This window comes from Aspergillus homomorphus (genome assembly GCF_003184865.1).
Source record: "Aspergillus homomorphus CBS 101889 unplaced genomic scaffold BO97scaffold_2, whole genome shotgun sequence".
Taxonomy (NCBI): Eukaryota; Fungi; Ascomycota; class Eurotiomycetes; order Eurotiales; family Aspergillaceae; genus Aspergillus; species Aspergillus homomorphus.
Window position 1 is genome coordinate 1,404,298 of NW_020291888.1, and position 13,183 is coordinate 1,417,480.

The 13,183-nt window shown below is 52.0% G+C and overlaps 1 protein-coding gene across 1 annotated transcript; it reads right to left on the bottom strand.

Moving 5' to 3' along the window:
- Nucleotides 1-680: 680 nt before the first annotated feature.
- BO97DRAFT_420476 (pentafunctional protein ARO1) lies at nt 681-5,579 on the bottom strand (the record flags this gene model as incomplete). Its single annotated transcript, XM_025696659.1, has 3 exons — nt 681-719; nt 788-832; nt 903-5,579. 3 exons carry the CDS (start codon nt 5,577-5,579, stop codon nt 681-683), a joined length of 4,761 nt encoding a protein of 1,586 aa, XP_025556247.1.
- Between the last annotated feature and the right edge of the window lie 7,604 nt (nt 5,580-13,183).

The following is a 13,183-nucleotide window of genomic DNA, read 5'->3' on the forward strand; positions in this document are numbered from 1 at the left end:
CAACACTGAACACCACCAACAAGGATATTATCAAACTGTGGATTTGTCTTAAACAGAGAGCAGGTAACTACTTAGTAAATCGTAGTTGAGCAGACAAGAACAGACACGTGTCGACCTCGCCAACAGGATTTACCCCGCTTCCAGTTGTGGGTCGACTTTCTACCTGCTCGTTTGACTACTTACTATGGATCACGCTGAATCACAATGAGTGGACTCAATCAACCATTTGTCACGACATTTGTCTCGTGACCTCGACAAGTGACAAAGTGTCAACGTGACTCATACCAGGAGGCGGTGGTGGTCCTCTCCTCCGAGAGACTAGCGCTGATGGAAGATGGGCGCAGCAAGTCTCAACGAAGACGAAAGGACAAACAAGGACGGAATCAGAATCGCACGCAATGCGCTTCTTTAGCGTTACCAAGCTAATGGAGCTGGACGGATCATGTGACAGACTGGGATTGGTCATTGATATATTACTACCATCTAAAAGATAATCAAAGCGGTATCTGCTTATCGTATAACCATTTCCGAACAACAATGCAGGCTTTTTCTTGAGACCGAGAGGGTCCAAGCTGAATAGACCCGAAATTTATCATCGCGAGATCCACTATAGTATATCCGGAGAAAAGCGTGACGCCTTGTCGCCCCCTTTCCCAGTAGTCCGGGACTAAGATAGAGCTCTATGCAGAATTGGCGCTGGGTGATCCAATCACGGCTTCCTGTTATCAAGTGTCAGCCGCATTGCACCTTTGTTTTCAGCTCCGATGACAGGTTGACAACAACATACCCTTGCATTTCGGTACAGTGGCGAGATACCGGTCCAACGTTGGAACTAAGCACACAAATCAAGTCAGCCTCGGTGTAGTCAAAACAAAAGAGATTTTCCTTGTGATCAATCATACCTGGTACCAGCCTTGACCAACAAGAACCTCTAAGCCGGGGATAGTGTGCCAGGCTGCATCGGAAGCCAGCTGCATCAAGGACGTCACAGCAGGCTTGTAGGCCATCTCCAGAAGCACACGAGGGACCTTCTCCACGGACTTGGCGATGTCAGCGTCAGCCTCCCGAGCGCGTGCAAACATATGGCACAGGATTTCGCGCATGCCGGCGTCGATGGGCTTGTCAGCGGGAATAGTGCCAATGGCCACCTTGGGGACCGTTTCTAGCGACTCGGCAGATTCCACAATCCGGATGTTGTAGCTTGTAGGGAAGGTGGAGACCATGCTCTCGAGCTTGGCGGGGGACCGTCCAACAATGTAGATGGGGGAGAAGCCCATGTGGTGAAGAGCGTAGATAGCAGCGCGAGCCGTGCCTCCACCGCCAATGACGACGGCACTGGCCTCCCCATTGCATCCGTACACGCCAGCGTTGCGGAGGGACAGCGTCATTCCCTGCCAATCCGTGTTGTAACCGACCAACCGAGTTGGCTTGTCTTGGCCAGCGGAGACAGGAACAATAGTGTTCACGGCCCCAATGATCTCAGCGTCAGATGCGATCTCGTCTAGCAAGGGCATAATGTCTAGTTTTAGAGGAATTGTGACCGAAGCGCCTCCGAAATCAGGAGAGCGAATGAAGTCCTTGACGTCTTCAGCGTTGGCGGTCTCCAGACGGCTGTACTCGTGAGGAAGGCCAGACTGGGCGAAGAGCGTATTGTGGAGAGCTGGAGAACGAGATTGGGAGATCGGGGTTCCAAAGAGTGCGAACTTCTTGGACTTGATCTCTCCCATCAAGGACAGTCCCTTGCGAATTTCGGTCGCAGAGAGCTGGCCCGGTGCAGCCTTGAATGGAAGACTTGGATGGGACACCGGAGTCATGAAACCGTTCAGGATACGGCTGAGTTGTCCATTATCACCCATGTTGATGGCAATCATGGGAACATCATGTGCCTCTGCGGCCCACTGCTTGAACTTTCTCAAAGCAGTATTATCGTCAAGACTCTTAGCGACACCGACGAGCTTAATAACGTCGCCATATTCAAGCGCGCGGTTGTAGTACTTCATCCAGGACATGTTGCCCCATGCGAGCTCACCCTTGGGGTCGTGGTGGGAGGCAATGATCTTGGAATAGCCCTTGGACTCGGTGACAGAGCGCAACAGATCATCAGGGAAAGCGATCTCCAGGTCTACGAACTCGGTACCAGACCGGATCGCAAGACGGTAGAGCTCCCTCGCCTCCTCAATGGCGTTGTCGGGGAAGCGACCACCTTGACTCTTGGTACGGATAGTGAAGATCAAAGGAAGCGAAATCTGACTACGAAGGAACGACATCTGCTCGGCCACGTAGTCAACCGAGGGGATCTCGTCATCCGAGGCCGGATCCTTCAGTAAATCGACGCGTAACTCGACTGCATCAGAGCCGACACTGGCTTCTTTCAGGATGTCGCCGGCGGCCCGAAGATCAGGGAGAGTAAGTGAGACAAAGAACGAGTGCTCCTTACGCTTGATGATATCGAGGCTGTCCACTTCACCGGTTACGGTTCTCAAAAAACGTCTGAAGTCTTCAGATGCCCGAGCGAGTCCCCCAGTGCTCGCCGTCTGGCTGAAATACTGCAGGTTGCTGCACTCCTGGAACCAAGGTTTGCGACGGAGCCACACACCCATCATGTCTTCGACGTAGGCCGGCCGGGTACGGTCGATTTGGAGGAAGTCCATGACTTGCTTGATATCACGCATGATAAGCAGTACATTACCCTTGTTCTTGTGGTAATCAGTGAGCAGCTTTCTAGCCTCGGGGATTTCAACAATGCCGCCACCACAGGCAAAAACGTATCCGGTCGCGCGTTCTTTCAAAGTGCGCTGCAGAAGATTGAGCTCAGCGTTTCTGAAGCCCTGCCAGCCGCGTTGTTTGATAAGCTCAGGGATTGTCATGTCTTCTGTCTTCTCAAGCTCGGTATCCAAATCAACGAATGGCCGGTTCAAAGTTCTTGCAACCCACTGCCCACTGGTAGTCTTTCCTGCCCCACGCATACCAATGATGAAGACAGACGCACTAGACTTCTCGGCTTGCGTAAGAGCCAGAACTTCCTCCTCCTTAAGCTCCTTACCCTCAAGCTTCACACCAAAGAGCTGCTTCAGGGTATCCCACCAACCAGGCCAGGTCTTACCGACACACTCACGCTCCAAGATCAAAGTCGACTGAGGAGTAACAAGAGAAAGGAGACTGAAACTGTAAGCAACACGGTGGTCGTCATAGCAGAAAACGCCACCAGCAGGCTGCCGAAGAGTGGAACGGTCAATGCCATCGATTTCAAGACCATCATCATGTTCGCGGCAGACAACACCGAATTTGGCAAGCTCATCCTTCATGGCCTTGATTCTATTGCATTCCTTTACACGTTGGTTTGCGATGCCGTAGATGCGAGTGGTGTGGTTCGAACCCTCACCGCGAGCAACAGCCGCCAGCACAGACGCTCCGAGGAAAGCGTCAGTCATTGGCTCCATATCCACGTTGGGCAAGGGCCGCAGGGCACCACCAGGGGCGCCCGTAACAGTGGTAGAGGTTTCACTTTGCTCAACAGTGCAACCCATAGGGCGCAAGACCTCCACTGCGAAGCGGGCATCACCCTGGAGGGACTTCGAACCGATATTGGGCACCGTACAGGTGGTGCCGGTGAGGGCGGCAATGGCCAGAGGGTAGGTAGCAGAACTAGCGTCACTCTCCACCACGTACTCAGCAGGATTGACATAACGACCTTGAGGAATGTGGTAAGTGTGCTCCTCAGTGGTAGACTTCTGCACGTCAATGCCGAAAGATCTCATCATCGCCGTGGTCATGTCGATGTAGGGTTGAGAGATGGGCTTTCCACCCACCAGCTTCAAGGTGACCGGTTCCTTGGCGTAAGGAGCGCACATAAGCAGCGAGGACACGTACTGCGATGAGACCTTAGCGGCAAGGTTGATTCTACCTCCAGCGAAGCCACCAGAAGCGGCGATCTTGAGCGGGAGACTGCCCTTACTCTCCACGTACTCAACCGACGCACCATTCGTCCTAAGGGCATCAACCAGATCGCCAATTGGTCTCTGCTTCATGCGGTTATTGCCCGTCAGGATGTTGTGGTCTACATCACCAGGTGTAGCGAGGGTTGCAACAGTGGTGAGGAAGCGCGACGCAGTTCCCGCATTACCCAGATACAGCTGCGTGGTGGTCGCTTGAAGATCACCTCCTTTGCCGTTCACAACGAGGACCTCACCCTCCTCCTCCCAAGAGAAAGTGCAAGCTCCCAGTCGCTCCAGAGCATTCAACATAACCTCAGTGTCATCGGAGTGAAGCAAGTTCTTAATACGGCAGGTGCCCGAACCCAAAGCGGCCAGGACCAATGCCCGGTTCGAGATACTCTTCGAACCCGGAGGAGTACAGACAACATGTGATGCCGGTGCGACACCGGGATACACCTCGATGCTTGGAGCAAGAACGACACTGATGTCCTCGTTCGGGACAACGCTAGCCTTGGGTTCATGTGTGCGTCCGATGGCCGACAGCAGGACTACCTTCTTTTTGGGACCATCGTTCTTCTTATCCAAGGCCATGTTAAAGAGCAGCTGCTCGACAGAACAATGCTTGCCAGCTGTAAGCTTCCGGATGCGCGCATCCTTCAAAGACGTAGGCAAGCCGTAGGCGGTAAGACATTTGACGATACGAGCTACCGCGACACCCTTCAGAATGCCCAGGTGACGGGCCAATTCGGCTTCCTTGACCATACCAATGGCGACACATTCACCGTGAAGAACCTGGGGCGTAAGGATAGCCTCAATGGCGTGACCAATAGAGTGACCCCAGTTCAACAGATTGCGGAGACCACCCTCACGCTCGTCTGCAGACACAACATAAGCCTTGTGACGAGCCGACGCCAAGATGCGAGCTTTCATAATATCCTCGATTCCCTGGAAGCGACGCTGACCAGGCTTGACCTCCTGGCGAACAGCAGACAGAATCACTTCGGCGTTGTTTTCCAGCGCAGTGAATTCCTCCTCACTCGAGATAGCCGCCGTCTTGATCACTTCCGCCATACCGTTGATGAACTCACGCACCGGGAGTGTTTCCAGAAACTCGAGATCGATGTAAATCCTCGTCGGTTGCCAAATCGCACCGATCAGGTTCTTTCCTAGGGGTGTATCGATCGCAGTCTTTCCGCCGATCGAGGAATCCACCATGGCGAGCAATGTCGTGGGGACTTGCACATAACGAACACCGCGCATATAGGTTGCAGCGACAAATCCAGTCAGATCTCCGATGACACCTCCACCCAGGGCAATGACAACTGTATCCCGACCACAGGGTGGGCTCTGACTCAACATCCAATCTTCAATGGCAGCTTTCGTCTGTCGGGATTTGGACACCTCACCAGGGGCGACCTGGTAGATCAACAGACGCGGGGAGGGGGTAACGGTGGCGGAGGCAGCATCGAAAGCTTTTTGGAACTCCGGGGTATAGATTGATCCAATATTTGTATCGGTGATGAGCACGTAGGTGGTGGAGGAGCAATTGCTGATTAGGTCTTGTGCGACATAGTTGCGCCAGAGGCCAAAATCAGCAATGATGCTCTCCTGGCCGAGAATGCTGATTCTCGTGGGTTCGGGCATCCTGAGGACTGCTAAGAAAGAGAGACAATGTTAACTTGGAGGATAGGGAAATCGAAAGCCTGTGCTTATAGCACGCCGTGGGGATGGATCTGCAAATGCCCCTCGGGCGCAGGTCCGGCGCGGACTCGGAACACGATCGCGACTATCTCAGGTGCGAGAATGGGAGACGCGATCGAAGAGATGAGCTCAGAGATAGCTGCATTGGACGGACCGAGACAAACGAGTTGAGAGGGGATAAGAGAGGAAAGAGGGCAGAGGAGGAAAAAGTTGACTTGACTCGTACGTACCTCTCGAGTCCAATGACTCCGATAACGCGGACAAATTCCCCTCGGCGGCGGGGTTCGGCGGAGAGAGACCGAAGAGGGCGGAATGGAGGGGACTGAAGAGGAAGATGACAATGAAGAAGAAGAGGATAAGACCCAGGAATCGGAGAGAAGGAGAGAAAGGAAACTTCTACCAGAACAAGGATTGAGGATGGGGAGTAGGGGGAAACTGCAGCTCCACCCAATCCAGACACGATAGAATTGACTGACGGACTGACTCACCGTGTGCCATACACATATTACACAGAGAAAAGAAAATGGTGGCCGCCTCCGATGTCGTCGTGCCGCCGCTAGTTTAGTCCAGCTCGACTGCCGTGGCTCCAGCGCCATTTAACCCTCGTGCATTCCACCATTCTGCCCGCTTGAGTAGTCTTGACCAGATTCCAAGTTATATTTTGCACCTACAACTACTCTTGAACAACTATATGCAGGCTGATTGCCTTTCAAGGCTGCCGTGGGTGGGTATCAGTTTCGAACTACGATCGCATATCTACCAGCTGACCTCAAGCCGATCGTCCTAGAGTGGAGAGGATCTTTCCCAGAATTGCTCAGATCTACATCATGCTGGTCTGTTCATTTTTCTAAATAGACATTTTTCTAAATAGAATAATAACCACGATCACCGACTGAATGTTTTCCCTTTCGATCGCCTGTCCAAGTGCCCAGTTCTTTCATTCCCATCATAATTCTTTACCTCTCGCAGCTGTAACAGAAGCAGGAAGCGTTCATGCAAAGGAGAAACCACAACTAAACAACAGTAAACAAAAAAAACCCCACTAAGGGTCATACATAGCACAAGCTAGATCAGGTACGATCGGCAGGCAAGACAAGAATTCGAGCGGAACTGACCACGACTTTGAAACACTAATATCGACCGTATCCACCACCAGAACCTCGCGAGGGATAATGATCCCGCCCTTGGTATCCTCCTCGGCCATACCCACCATTACCACCGCCGCCGCCATGTCTGCCATGATACTGGTTACCGGAGTTGTTGCCGTAGGACCCTTGTTGATAGTAACCCTGTTGGCTTCGTCCATAATAATCGTAGTTATTCCCGGGCGCGTTGTGCTGCTGCTGGCCTGGATAGGGTCCGCCGCGATGATAAGGGCCGGACATGCCACCACGGGGAGGAGGCGGCGGTCCTCGGGAGTAGCCCCCCTGTCCTGAACCGGGAGGAGTCCAGCCGGAAGGCATACCCATCGGCGCACCAGCATTTCCAGAGGGCATGAATTTGGGATCAAGGTGCGCTGCGAACGGGTTCGGTCGATCGTTGGCATGCCGGTCGCTGGCGTAGTTCATGCGACCCCCTCTGCCATTGCGAAAAGGTGCTCCACCGAATGATCGACCTGAGTGCTGGGCTCTTGATTTAACGGCTTGGATGTCTGCATTGTCGAGCGCTGGTTGCGGAAGCTTAACACCCCGAAGGAGCATAGATTTGTGAATGTTCTTTGACTTGGGAATTTCGTAATTGACACTAAGAATCGACATGTTAGTGGATTGGCCATACGAAGGCAGGTAGTCTGGGTGAACATGAAGATGGGAACTCACGTAAGAGAACGATCCTGCTCGAGAGCTGGCATGCCGTACTCTTCCAAAGACGACACCAGAGAGCTGTGTGGAATATATGTCTCGTTGCGCTCAACCTCGCCGGCCAATCCTTCACTCGCCCGCATATTGAGTTTGTACTTGGTGGCGCCCTGCTTCTTGGAATAAAAATTGGCAACGAGATCTTGGTAAACAGGATGACTGTCGGATATCATCAACACTTCCTGACCAGGAGCATTCCTGGCTTTTTCATCATCCGACAGCAAAGGATATTTCTTGGCCATGGCATCCAACAACCGCTTTTCGTCGATGAACGGAAGCAAGACAACACCCTGCCAGGCGAATTTCTTGCCGTTCAAGTCAACAGGGAAGTCTTCTGGGTAGAAGTCGATGATTTCACTGTCAGGATTGCTCATTAAGGGGTGGAAGACTTCGGGAATGGCATGGTTGGATGAAGCTGGAAGCACACCCATCAGCTGCTCGAAGGGCTTGAAGGGCTTTCCCTTATCAAACGACAACTCCATATCACCTATGTCCACAAAGTCGGCCGCAAAGGGCGCGTAGTGGTACGGGTAATACCAAGTCCATGAAGGACATCCTTGGAAATAATATAAGAGCACCCAGGCCAAGCCCTCCGCATATGCCCGCGCGACTTTGTGACGGAACTCCTTGTCTTGCGGATCGACACCAAACTTCTGCTCATAGTACCGATCCGCATATCCCTCCTCCCAGAGGCGGACGTTGTCAGGTGGTAGCTCATCGTCTTTGGGAGTGTTAGGGGAGTCCTTGCTTGGAGTCGCAGGAGCACCTTCCTCAGCCTTTCTCTTGCCAAGCACCGAAGGTGAGGTCTGTTCCTGATCCATTTTGTCGTCTGATGCTTCAGACCCGCCCGGTGGCGTGGACTCCTCCGTTTCATTAGAAGCCGAGCCATCCTGCGAAGCTTGCATCATTTTGCTCTTCAAAATAGCGGCAGCGCTCTTATTAGCCATATTGGCCTTATACACCGCCCCACGATTTACCACCATGCTGTGAGTCAATTCCCTCGCCTCTCGCGTCAGCTCTCCACGAGCAGGGGTGATGAGTTCTAATCCGCTTGGTGCCGCTGCGTCTGCGCCACCGCGAGTCCGACTGGCAGTGGGAGATTCGTAAGTGTCATAGCTAGGAGAGCCTCTTCTTTGTCTTTTCGCCTGCTCGTCGCGACGAGCCTGATCTTCCTGCTTGCGCCTCTTCTCGTTCGCAAGCTTTCTTTCTTCTGCTTGCCTACGACGGCGAAAAATGGCATCTTCCTGCTTCGCCAGTCCCTGGAGAATGAGCTGAGCTCTCTTCAGGTCGACATGCCCATCTTGGGTCAGATAACCGCCCATGACAGGGATATTATCGCGCCAAATTGCAATCAGCGTGTCGATGCCATTTTCGCGAATATCTAAAGATGGTAAGTGTGGAAGGAAGTCATTCCCTACGAAGAAGCACATGAAAACCCAATCGTCCAAGGCACGCTCCAAATCGAAGGGAAAAGGCTGCTGGGGGACATGCAGCTCGGCAGCGAGATACTCCCGTAGGATACCAACATTAAGCCAGATGAATGGCTTGAGGGAGGACCCTTTCTGCTTTTCATCAAACTCCCCGTTCTTCTCCTTAGCCTGCCCTTTGCATTCCTCCGCTTTGTGGCCGGGCTGACCGCACAGACGGCATGTCCGTGGCCTGGATTCTTGGAAAAATACATCCTCTCGCAGAACACGGAAATACGGCTCATGAGTAGCAAGACCCAGCATGATCAAGTCTGCATCCAACCCATAGATGACGTGGCGTGTATTGGGATCGTGCTCCGGATCCGCCCGCTGTGATCGAACAAACTCCATGATTTTGTGTTCTCCTTCACCTGGTACGGTCGCATCGGAGATAATGATTTTCAGCTGTTCGAATTAGTGTTCTCATCAGTCAATCAACCTGATACCTCGAATCATACCTTTTCCCATGCTGGGTCGGTGTTGAGCTTGTAAGCGATCCAGTAGCGCAACGCGGCAGCAAGAATGTCCATGAAAGGAGTTCCAGGCGTAATAACGTTGCTGTCCCAAGTCTTCTGAATAACCTGCTCTGAAAGATCCTCCTCTTGCTTGTTGCCGTTCTGTTTCGCGAGCATCTTCCGGAACTCTTCCTTCTTCTCATCCGCCTCTCTAGCTTCCTGGGCTGAGCGGAAACGACGTGCTCGTTGCTGGTTCATTTTCGCTCGCGGCGCGACTCCGTCTATATTGTGGTAAAAGTTAACATTAAGCTGTGCCTCAATAATGTAATGGCGCGATCCAATCTGACTTACCGACAGCAATCATGAGAAGTTTTCGAGGGCGAACCATGTTAACCACCCTGTCGGTATACTTGAAAATCTCGACCATCATCTCCTGCTCGTTTGCCGGAGGAGGTTTTCCCTCGGGATGCGTACAAGGATGAACGATACCATTCATGTCCAGGTACAAGTTGTCCATCTCATCGCCATTTGGGTTCGGTCGCGTGGTGTCGACCGGGATCTCTTCTCCGTTGACTTCATAGGGAGTTTCCTCTATGACAGGAGAGATAATCTTGGGGTATTTGTTGGATAACCATCTGAAAAGCGCCGGAACACCCATGGCTGCTATTTATATATCGGATGAGAGAAATGACAGGTTCACAGATAGAATATGTCGATTTAGACTGTTTCGCGGATGCGCTGCATCGGCTCCCTCGAGGTCGGCAGTCGGAAGAGATCGTTTCGGCTGCGACAGACTTCGAGCCACAAGAATATATTCAGCGACAATTCCCACTTCACGCGGCCTGGCGCAGGAGACAAAGAAACGTGACCGGTGAAACTGGATGAAAGACGATGACAAAAGGCTTGGAAGTCTCTGCGACCGTGAGCCGTTGACTTTTGAAAGAACCGGGGAGCCGGCGCTTCTTTTGTCGCGGTTCCGGGTACTTAGCGCGAGTCCTTGGCTCCGTCCGGTCATTATGCAGCGCCCCCCCATTATTTTACTTGGTTAGGTTAGCTAAACTTAGCTGTTCGGGCTAGTCTAGCTGCAGCTTCATTACGGAGAGAACAACTCAGCCGGTCGAAGATTCCACTCACGATTTCCATTTCCCCCTCGGATTATCCAATGCTTCTACACTTTCACGCCCACGGCCGGCGGTGACCATGAAATTACAAGTTAACGATCGCGATGTTCCGAATCCTCGAATCGCAGGCCCCGGCCAAACAAACGGCCACGGACACCATCAATACTCTGAGTAGCCGACTCCAAAGTGCCACTTTGTTGGAAGACCGAAGAGCGGCTATCCAAGGACTTAGAAGCTTCTCTAAAACCTACCCTGCCTCCGTCGCTTCCGGTGCGCTGCGACCGTTGATCAGTAGCTTACGGAATGACTGCGAAGATGTGGACACAATCAAAGTGGTCTTGGAGACCTTGTTGATGTTGTTCACCCCCGACGAGAATAGTGTTGGTTTACTCTTTCCGACATCCTTCAACCTCCCAAGGCACTAACAGACGCTTCATCTAGCCCGAAGCATCGGACGAAATTGCTCTCTGGTTGTCGGATGAATTTACCCAGGTTCGGTGTTCGCTGCGTGTTCGGTTGGGCATTACTGACTGGGCGGAAGCGACAAGACAATATCACCGCCCTCCTTGATCTTCTAGACACTCGTGACTTCTACTCTCGCCTCTATTCCTTGCAATTGATGTTCCAAATATCCAGTGCGCGACCGGAAAGGACACAAGAGTGCATTCTGACAGCGCCTCTGGGTATTCCGAGACTGGTTAGTGCTTTGGGAGATTCTCGAGAACCGGTGCGCAATGGTATGTTTACTCCAGAATCAACTACTCGTTTATGTCCCTGTGCTAATACCTCTTTGCTGCTCTTAGAAGCTTTGCTCCTTCTCATCGCGCTTACGCCTGCATCGGAAGAATTTCAAAAACTTGTTGCCTTCGAGAATGCTTTCGATCTTATATTCTCCTTGATTGAGGCTGAAGGCGCATTGACCCATGGGTCGGAAGTCGTTGAAGACTGCCTCTCTCTACTTGCCAACCTTTTACGGCTCAACATTTCCAATCAGTCATACTTCCGTGAAACGGGCTGTGTCAAGCGCTTAGCCAAGCTCCTTGCGGACGCAAACCTAGATCAAGAGTCCGAAGAAACTCCACAATGGACTTTCGCACACCGTGATAAAAATATATGGGGACTATTGGTTATAATTCAGCTTTTCCTCGTGAAGGGCGGCGTCAACACCCCTGCTAACCAGATGGCTTTTTGGAATCATGGTGTAATGGAACAAGTGTTGAGTACGGCTTTTGGCCAACGATTCAATGTGAATGTAACGGCCAAGGTAGGCTCTCATCGTCTTCCATCGCACTAAGTACGATGTTGACTCTTCATTAGGCACTTGCAACATGCGCAGACCTAATCCGTGCAAATAAGCCATTACAGGAAAGGTTTGGTGATGTTGAGGTAGTCTGGGGCTCTCATCCTGCTAACGATTCTGCTGTGAATGGCAATGCAGAGGCCAAGCAGACTCAGCCGATCAATGTGATTGAAGCCTTACTCAAATTGACATTAGAGCCCGCACCGATATCACTTCTTGACGCACGCCTAGCTTCCTGTGAGTGCGTGAAGGCGTTCTTTGCGAACCATTCTGGAATCCGTGTTCACGTGTTGGGCCGGGCGATACAAGGCCATGTCAGCGGGGAGGACCAGATACCGAATATTTTATCCGTCCTACTCACCCCGCCTGAGTCCCGAGGGAACGCTGATCCTTATCAAACCTGGATGGCAGCTGTACTTATGTACCAACTGCTTTTGGAGAATGCCGAGGCGAAGGAGATTGCCATGGGAGTGACTGAGGGAGACGCCGAACAAGGCGAGGAAGTAGTTACCTGCATTCAGGCAATAGTGGGCAATCTGATCACTGGTTTGCAGCGTGGCGACGATGAGCGAATCACCCTGGGTTATTTGATGCTGCTTTGTGGTTGGTTATTTGAGGAACCCGATGCCGTGAATGATTTTCTAGGCGAGGGCAGCAGCATCCAGAGCCTACTCCAGGAGGTTAAGCACCGTGGGGTCTCAAACGTGCTTGTGCCTGGTCTCTGCACTATTCTACTGGGAATCATCTACGAGTTCTCCTCCAAAGACTCGCCTATACCCCGTAAGACATTACATAAGCTGATTCTCGATCAGTTGGGAAGGGAACAGTACATTGACCGGATCACCCGGTTCAGGGAAGCCCCATTGGTGCGTGACTTTGAAGTTCTCCCGCAAATTGTGGGAGCACAATCCGATGGTGGACTTCCAGAAATCTATTTCGATCGGACCTTCATTGAATTCTTGAAAGACAACTTCAGTCGTTTGACTCGCGCAATTGACCGAGAGCCCGAATTGGAGATATCCATCATCACCAACGGTGTTGAAAGGGGTGTATCGCGCGAACTGGTTGATACTCTCCGAGCGGAGATCGAAGAGAAAGGAAACGTGGTACAGAAGCTGGAAGAGGACCTGCTTGCTCTGCAATCCAAGTTTGAGCAAGAGCAAGCAGAACATAGAAAGACTCGGGACTCTACTGCTTTGGAATCCACCAAGTTGCAGCAACTAAGCGAGTCGCTCAAAAGAAGCCATGAACAAGATATTGCAGGATTGAAAGAACAGCAGAAACGTGACCAGAACGAACTCTCGAAGAAGCATGAGGAGCAGCTTCGAGCTTGCGAAAAACGACTTAAA